The following is a 9,177-nucleotide window of genomic DNA, read 5'->3' on the forward strand; positions in this document are numbered from 1 at the left end:
CTCAACCTCCTACTCCATATGGACTTCCACCTCATACATTAAGATTATTATTATTTTTTTTGTAAGTATTTTATTTCAATAATTTGTCTGTTATATTTTCGGGTGAAATTCACCAATTTTGGCTGTGATATACCCCTGCTCTACCTAGTAAACAGGTAAACAAGTTTTACTAATTTGTCTGTTACATTTTCGGGTGAAATTCACCAATTTTTGGCTATGATATACCCCTGCTCTACCTAGAAGATAGGGAAATACATTTCACTTATTTGTCTGTTATATTTTCGGGTGAAAATTAACCAATTCTTGGCTGTGATATACCCCTGCTCTAACTAGTAGACAGGTTAGTAAATGTCACTAATTTTTCTGTTTCATAGTCTTGTGACATTTACCAATTTCTGGCTGTGATACACCCCTGCTCTACCTAGTGGACAGGTTAATAAATTTCACAAATTTGTCTGTTACATTGTCAGGTGACATTCACCAATTTTGGGCTGTGATATACCCCTGCTCTACCTAGTGGACAAGGAAATACATTTCACTAATTCGTCTGTTACATTCTTGGGTGACATTTAACCACTTTTGCTGTGAATAAACCCCTGCTCTGCATAGGTGACAGGGACCAAAATTTCATATGTTCCATTAGTGGGTGACATTAACCCATTTCTGATGATGAAAAACCCCTGCTCTGCATAGGTGACAGGGAATTAAATTTCTAAAATTTGTTTTTAATTGATGCGCGCCCCCTCCTTTCATTCGATGCTTTAACTTTAACAACTTGTCTCACATTTCTGCTCGATCACATTGGAGTCATTGACTTCCCTTGGATGTGATGTCTCTTTCTTACGCTCCCTCTACGACGTGGAACCCTAATTCACCGTTAACCGTGATCAACATGGTAGGCGCAGAAAAGAACATTGAAAGTTGATACAGAAGATATCCAAATTGATAGTGGACGGCACGGGGACATGCGATCAGGCAGAAGTTATCTGGGATCAATTTTCCTGTCTAATGCTTCCAAATCCAAAATACCCCAGTGACATTCCCTCAAATTTTTTATTAATCATTCCAATAACAGAGCATCTTAAGAGTCCTGTATTGTTATTTATCATCACTACCTCCCCGAGTCAGGAGTGGGTAATTGCTGCGCGCCCCCTCCTTTTCTTGGAAGCTTTGGCCTCAATAATTTGTCCCACATTTCAGCTTGATCACATTGCAGCCATTGACCTCCCTTGGATGTGGTCTCCCTTTCTCACGCTGCCTCTCCGGCTTGGAACCCTGATTCGCCACTAACCGTGATCAACATGGTAGGCACAGAAAATAAAATCGAAAGATGAAGATATCCAAATGGATCGTGGATGTCATGGGGACATGCAACATGGTGGAGCAGTATGTGTGCACACGGCTACACGTACTGACTGATAGGTCTGCCCCCTTCAACTTGTGGGTCTCCAAATTGGGCATATGGCCTGAGCTTGCCCTTTATGCCTTGGAGGTGCTGGCCTGCCCTGCAGCCAGTGTATTGTCTGAACGTTTGTTTAGCATGGCTGGAGGGGGTTATCACAGGTTATATTTCCCAATGTTTTGGGGTGTACCCGAATTTAAACAAAAAATAAAAATAAAACCAAAATGCAGCGTAGGCTACCACCTCATCCTTCACCGCCACTTCCACCTACACTGCCACATCCACCGCCTCCTCAACCACCTACTCCATATGGACTTTGTCCTCCAAGATCAAGATATATATATATATTTTTTTTTTTTACGTATTTAAGTCATTTCCCTATCCACATTTGTTTGCAGAGCACTTGCCATGCTCGTAACCACATTTTGCTGCCATTTGCAGCCCTTTAGCCCTTTCCATGACTTTTTTAGAGCCATTTTATGCTCAAAGGTTCGGGTCCCCATTGACTTCAATGCGGTTTGGGTTCGGGGTCAAGTTGGGGTCAAGTTTCGGGTCCCGAACTCAAACTTTTTTGTGAAGTTTGGCCGAACCAATCGAAACTTAGCATACAGGTGTCAGCTCAACTCTACTTACAACAGTCATTGCTCAGCTTTATTCTGGGCCGGCCTATTTCAATAGCAACCATGGCATCTAAGTGGTGTAGAGGGAGGTAACCATTAGCACCATTAAAATGAGATTGTGGGATGTCTTTGTATGGCAGTCTGGGGCCTAACGAAGGAATCAATCCTGCCTCCATTGCATACCCGTCAGGCTGCGCATCTGTGCCCACACTCTGATGATGGATGTATAAAATTCTCATAAGCAGTTTAGTGTATTATAAAAGTGATCAAAAGGTGATGAAAAGTCTCCTTTTTGGACTAGTAAATGGTAAAAAACCTATAGTTTATTAAATAAAAAAATCAGCAAGTTAACAAATACACTGTTTTTCAATGGGAAAGAAATATATAGTATCACCAAGTTTACAACGACCCACACTATACATTTATCATGCAATTTATCCAACCGCGAAAAAATAAAAAAAGCATGCAATGACAAATGTTTTTGCTTCTTTGCTACGAAAAAAAAAATAGAATAATAAGTAATGAAAAAGTGTTACGTACTACAAAAAGGTTCCAGTGAAAAGTCATCCCACAAAAATCAAGCTTAAACACAGTTAAGTAGAGAGAAAAAAAATTATGGGTCTTGAGATGCGGCAGAGCAATTTCCTTTAAAAAAAAAAAAAATAGGGTTTGTGTAAAAGTTTTCACATTATTTAACTCCTTAAGGACACAGCGTTATTTCACCTTAAGGACCGGGCCATTTTTTGCAAATCTGACCAGTGTCACTTTAAGTGGTGATAACTTTCAAAAGCTTTTACTTATCCAGGCCATTCTGAGATAGTTTTTTTGTCACATATTGTACTTCATGACACTGGTAAAATAGAGTTAAAAAAAAATCATTTTATTTATAAAAATATTCAAAATTTACCAAAAATTGGGAAAAAATTTCGAATTTCCAAGTTTCAATTTCTCTACTTCTATAATACATAGTAATACCTCCAAAAATAGTTCTTACTTTACATTCCCCATCTGTCTACTTCATGTTTGGATCATTTTGGGGATGACATTTTAGTTTTTGGGGACGTTACAAGGCTTAGAAGTTTAGAAGCAAATCTTGAAATATTTCTGAAATTTTCAAAAACCCAATTTTTAGGGACCAGTTCAGGTCTGAAGTCACTTTGTGAGGTTTACATAATAGAAACCATCCAAAAATGACCCAATTCTAGAAACTACACCCCTTGAGGTATTTAAAACTGGTTTTACAATTTTTGTTAACCCTTTAGGTGTACCACAAGAAGTAATGGAAAATAGAGATACAATTTAAAAATTTCACTTTTTTGGCAGATTTTCCATTTTAACTTTTTTTCCAGTTACAAAGCAAGGGTTAACAGCTAAACAAAACTCAATATTTATGGCTCTGATTCTGTAGTTTACAGAAACACCCCATATGTGGTCGTAAACCATATGTACGGTCACACGGCAAGGTGCAGAACTAAAGGAATGCAATTTGTTTTTTGGAAGGCAGATTTTGCTGGACTGGTTTTTTGACACCATGTCCCATTTGAAGCCCCCCTGATGCACCCCTAGAGTAGAAACTCCCAAAAAGTGACCCCATTTTAGAAACTAAAGGATAGGGTGGCAGTTTTGTTGGTGCTAGTTTAGGGTACATATGATTTTTGTTTGCTCTATATTATACTTTTTCTGAGGCAAGGTGACACAAAATAGCAGTTTTTTGCTGTTGTTATTTACAACATTCATCTGACAGGTTAGATCATGTGGTATTTTTATAGAGCAGGTTGCCACGGACTCGTCAATACCTAATATGTATACAATTTTTTTTTAATGTAAGTCTCACACAAAAAAAAAATCATGTTTTAGTGTCTCCATAGTCTGACAGCCATAGTTTTTTCAGTTTTTGGGTGATTATCTTAAGTAGGGTCTCATTTTTTGTGGTATGGGATGACGGTTTTATTGGGACTATTTTGGGGGTGCATATGACTTTTTGATTGCTTGCTATTACACATTTTGTGATGTAAAGTGACAAAAAATTGCTTTTTTTTACAGTTTTTATATATTTGTTTACAGTGTTCACCTGAGGGGTTGGGTAATGTGATATTTTTATAGAGCATATTATTATGGATCCAGTAATATCTAATATGTTTACTTTTTTATTTATGTAAGCTTTATACAATGATTTAATTTTTTAAACAAACAAAAATATCATGTTTTAGTGTTTCCATAGTCTGAGAGCCTTTTTTTTTTTTTATTTGTGGGCGATTAGCTTGGGTAGGGTAGGATTTTTACGGAATGAGATGACGGTTTAATTGGCACTATTTTGGGGTGCGTGTGACTTTTTGATTACTTGCTATTACACTTTTTGTGATGTAAGGTGACAAAAAATTGCTTTTTTTACACATATATTTTTTTTACGGTATTCACCTGAGGGGTTAGGTCATGTGATATTTTTATAGAGCAAGTTATTACGGACACGGCGATACCTAATATGTATACTTTTTTATTTATGTACGTTTTACACAATAATATAATTTTTTTAAACAAAAACAAATCATGTTTTTGTGTTTCCATAGTCTGAGAGACATAGTTTTTTATTTTTTGGGCCATTGTCTCATGTAGGACCTCTTTTTTAGCGTAATGAGGTGACGGTTTGATTGGTACTATTTTTACATACACACGACTTTTTTGATCACTTTTATTACCTTTTTTGGGGAAGAAAGGTGGGCAAAATTTAAATTTCATCATAGTTTTTATTTTTTATTTTTTATGGCTTTAACCGTGTGGGGAAAGTAACATGACCGTTTTATAGATCAGGTCGTTACAGATGCAGTGATATCAAACATGTGTAGGAAATTTTATTTTGCTCATTTTGAATCAGTGATAAATGTGTTTTTTTATTTTTACATTTTTTTTTAACTTTTTTTTATTTATTTTTTACCCAGACCCACTTGGTTCTTGAAGATCCAGTGGGTCTGATGTCTGTATAATACAGTACAGTACACTATATAGTGTACTGTATTGTATTTTCACTTTACAGAAGTCTTTAGCAGAAGTCTAATTAGCACCATGGACAGCCTTTGATCAGCACCATGGACAGCTGGAATCCTGTGAAGGTGTCTAGTTGCCATGGTAACCATCACTTGCTGCCACAGAAAAGCAGTGGGTGATGGGGAGGGAAGGGCCCCCTCCCTCTCCTATCGGAGGCTGAAAAGGCACAGCAGCCCCTGATGGGAGAGTGAGGGAGCTCCCTCCCTGTTAACCTCTTCCATACAGCGGTCCCTACGGACCGTGGCATGGAAGGGGTTAAACGCCTGACATCTGTGTCATCACAGATATCAGGCGTTTCAAGCAGAGTGTCAGCAATGTGCTGACATTCTGCAAATCGCTCGGCTATCCTGAAAGAGGGGGCGGGTGGATTATCTCGTGCCTGCCCGCCCACCCCAGCACCGCTCTGATGATCGCGGCCCTCCCGTCCGCACTGCCGCACCGCCCCGCACCCTTCTCCCCGTGCTGCGCCCGCTGGCACATAACACATAACATAAAATAAAGCCATTTTGACGTTTCTGATCCCCGTGGTCACAGACCGCTGGGATCATAAACCTCCCGAAAGCGATGTAAACCGCAGGTCTTAATTGACTTGCAGTTTGCAGCGATCGCTGATTTGTGGGGGTCACAGGACCCCCCTGGGCATTGACCCTGGGTGCCTGCTGATTGATTTCAGCAGGCATCAAGTTCCGATCACCGCTGGCAGTGATCGGAAATACATAGGACGTACCGGTAAGCCCTGTATCCTTAATGATCGGGAAATCAGGGCGTACCGGTACGCCCTATGTCCGGAACAGTTTAAGCCAAAAATGAATACCACAAAATTGATAACATTAAAAACTATGTGGCAATCTTGCACAAAAATAGAAATTGTGCTATTAATCCCATCCTCTATATCATTAATAAATAAATTAAATAATAGAGGACCCAGCACTGAACCTTGGGGTACACCACTTATAACCCTGGAGCATTCTGAATTGGAATCATTGATCACAACTCTCTGGACACAGTCCTTCAGCCAGTTTTCAATCCAATTTTAGACTACACTTTCTAAGCCTATATACCTTACTTTACCTGTTAAACATCTATGAGGGACAGGCTACTACTCACCTCCTCATAAAAACAATCAGGTTAGTCTGACAACTTCTGTTGTTGGTAAACCCATGGTGGTAAAAAAATAAATAAAAATCTCACCTCATTCATTTGAGCCCAAAGAGGCCGTCTTGCTTGATCAACCTCTAAAAGGCCTTAATATTCATATAAGATATGGGGATCAGCGATGAACACGGCATCTGAAGGGTTCAATTATGCCGGTTGGCGCAATCGCCAGTCCCTACGATTGCACCTACTACTTACAAAGAACTTTGCTCATCTCTAATAGTCAAAAAATCCAAAAAAGGGTAAATCTTCTTCAGCAGTTGCCTTGATTAAGGACAGATGGCCCTGTCCAAAATGTCTAAGTGATTAATGGAGCTTGTGGTACCACATGTGGTACTACATTTTCTTACCAGTGACTGTATTTGTGAGTTATAGCCTCCCTTCTGATCCTTAGCTGTGTCATGTGACAAACACTCTCCAAATAACACAGCATATTTTGTGTGGATGCCAGATTTTCTATGTATTCCTATTGGACCCTCAGTGCTAGTCTAGTGAATAGATAAGTAACTGAGTTCCTGTTCTGGCTCAGTTCGAGATCAGAGAGTTGGTCATATGACACAGATGAGGATCAGAAGGGAGGTTATAACTCACAAATATAGTAACGATAAGAAGATTACCTTCAATACAATTTATATCATGTACCTTTCTAACAGGTCAGAGAATAAACATTTTTGTGGGATTGCTTCTTTAAAGTCATAAATAGCCTTTATTAAAATATGAAAAGTTCTGTTCGGTGATGGATGGGCTATGGGTTCTTTTTAAAGTATTTATTTGAGTCAACTTCAGCAATATAATAAATGTGCTAAAAATAGTTAAAATGACTGCTTTACATCAAAGAAACAAATCATCTTTTTACTGGAAGTGTGTAATGGCCAAATATTATGATCTTATTGTCGATGATCAAATAGTGAGAAGTTTGGTAAATCTACAATCTGCAGCTGCCTGATGTTTTACTTCCCTGGCTGTGCCCACACGTTCCTCACATCTTAGACTACTAATTATGTTTACAACATGCCTCATTTTCCTCTGACCCCAGGGAATCAATTGGCAAGCAGGTCACACACTGAAAAAGTCATCCAAGCCCTGTAGGATTTGCTTTTTTGAAGTTAGTCTGTTCTTTTCTCCCTCATGCCACTTTGTGGCCACAATACACAGTAACTTGGGATCAGGGCAGTGAATGTCAGCAAGTCAGGGAGGCAGTTTGATGAGTGTCTGCTTAGTCTCAGTGCAGGGCAAAATGCCATCATTACCCAGCTGCCTGTCAAATAAATTGGCAATTAAGGCCACGGCAGAAGCCTGGAATTCAGTACATAACACACTGCCATCCCAAAACCGCTAAGAGATTTAAAGGAGGAGGAAAAGTCAGGGAAAGGGGAATTAAGCAATTCTTGGCTTGTTCCAGTAGCGAATGACAAGGACCAGCATGCTGGTGCTGTGATATGGTGAAGAAATATTATGGAAAGTGGTGGTAATGAGCTGTAGAGGTCGGAACGTGTTAAAAACACAACACTGATTTTCCACTTAATTTTCCTTTCTGTTTTATATTGCAGAGTTCAGCGGCTTCCAGTTTGGGAACCGGCTACTTTGTAAGTGTAAATTTTTTCAATATACCCTATGAGACCACGGCATTGCTAATGTGTATTGATAGAACTGTAGTAGTTTACCATGTTATATATGTAAATATAACTATCTACAAAAATATATATCTTGGAAATAAATGGTTGAAATTATTTTCCAAGTTAATAGTTTTAATTGAAGCTGGGCAAACTGATCCATGTTAATGACAAACTCAACTGTGCCAATTGTCTTCAAAGTGCATATTGTAGTATTTTAGAAAGGTAAGTGGTCATTGGGATACATACATAATTTTACAATTAAATAAAAAAAACTGATGAATATATGAATCTTGAAATGTGTGTTAATATTTAATGTAATGAATATAAAATGATAATCATTTTATATCAATTTCCAAATAATTGTAGCGTCTTTCCAGTCAATGAGTAATTCACTTTTTGGAGAATCCATGCAAAGATTTGATAATTTCTGATCCTAATGATTACCATTTAAGAAACTGAAGACATGTGTAATAATAATCACTGTTACTCAACTCAAATTTGTAGTTTCTATTGGCATTCCCTTGGGTATATAAGCATGAACTGAACAAACAAAAAAAAAATCACACTTCATAGTGAATGTATGTACAGAAGATGTTAGCAAGAATATATGAGTGAGGTTGCATTTATATGAGTGAAGTTGCACCATATGTTCAATTCTGCACTATTCAGTCCGTAGTTGAAGCCAATCAATATTTTTGTGATGCCTATAGTATGAGCAATTACACTACCCTAGGAAGCCTGCTGACTGGTGTCAATAGGCTGGAGTCTGGACCCGTGACCTTGGAAACAGTAAGTAAGGTAAAGGAAAACTTGGGAGGTCAATTCTTCAGGTAATATCGGGTTTTAAGTCTTTGGAGTGAGATTATTTAGGAAAAAGTGGATTAGTAGGTCAATTATTCAGTTAATGTTGAATTTTACGACTTTGGTAATTGATTCCATGAGTCTTGTTTATACATTATAGTACTAGAAAATACAGAATATAATGATAATTACTAGGGATGAGAGAACCCGTGGAAGTTCGGGATCGCCAGGTTCGGCTGAACCTCAGCTCAAAGTTCGGGTTTTTTTTAAAATAATTTTTAACCCCTCGATGGCCATTTATTTAGTATTCAGTATTCATTTATTTAGTCTTTAGTCTTAACCATGTTATAACAGAAAATAATAAAATCACCCGAACACCGAACCTGAACCCTAACTTCAGTGAAAAAGTCCGGGTTTGGGTCTGGGTACCCGAACTCGCAAAGTTCGGTACGAATCCGAACTTTGCAGTTCGGGTTCATTCAACCCTAATAATCATTGATATTAAAATGAAATACTTTATTTCTATGGGCACTCTATGAAG

General features: G+C 38.2%; 1 protein-coding gene across 1 annotated transcript in view; it reads left to right on the forward strand.

The window, feature by feature from the left end:
• The window catches only part of LOC122931527 (autism susceptibility gene 2 protein homolog), a 749,041-nt gene extending 740,372 nt beyond the window's left edge, over positions 1-8,669 (forward strand). Inside the window, exons 4-5 of the mRNA XM_044285595.1 lie at positions 7,770-7,805; positions 8,505-8,669. Of these exons, the coding sequence (XP_044141530.1) occupies positions 7,770-7,805; positions 8,505-8,669 (201 nt within the window). The remainder of the gene's footprint in view (positions 1-7,769; positions 7,806-8,504) is intronic.
• Positions 8,670-9,177: the final 508 nt, after the last annotated feature.

This window comes from Bufo gargarizans, chromosome 3 (genome assembly GCF_014858855.1).
Source record: "Bufo gargarizans isolate SCDJY-AF-19 chromosome 3, ASM1485885v1, whole genome shotgun sequence".
In the NCBI taxonomy this organism is placed as follows: domain Eukaryota; kingdom Metazoa; phylum Chordata; class Amphibia; order Anura; family Bufonidae; genus Bufo; species Bufo gargarizans.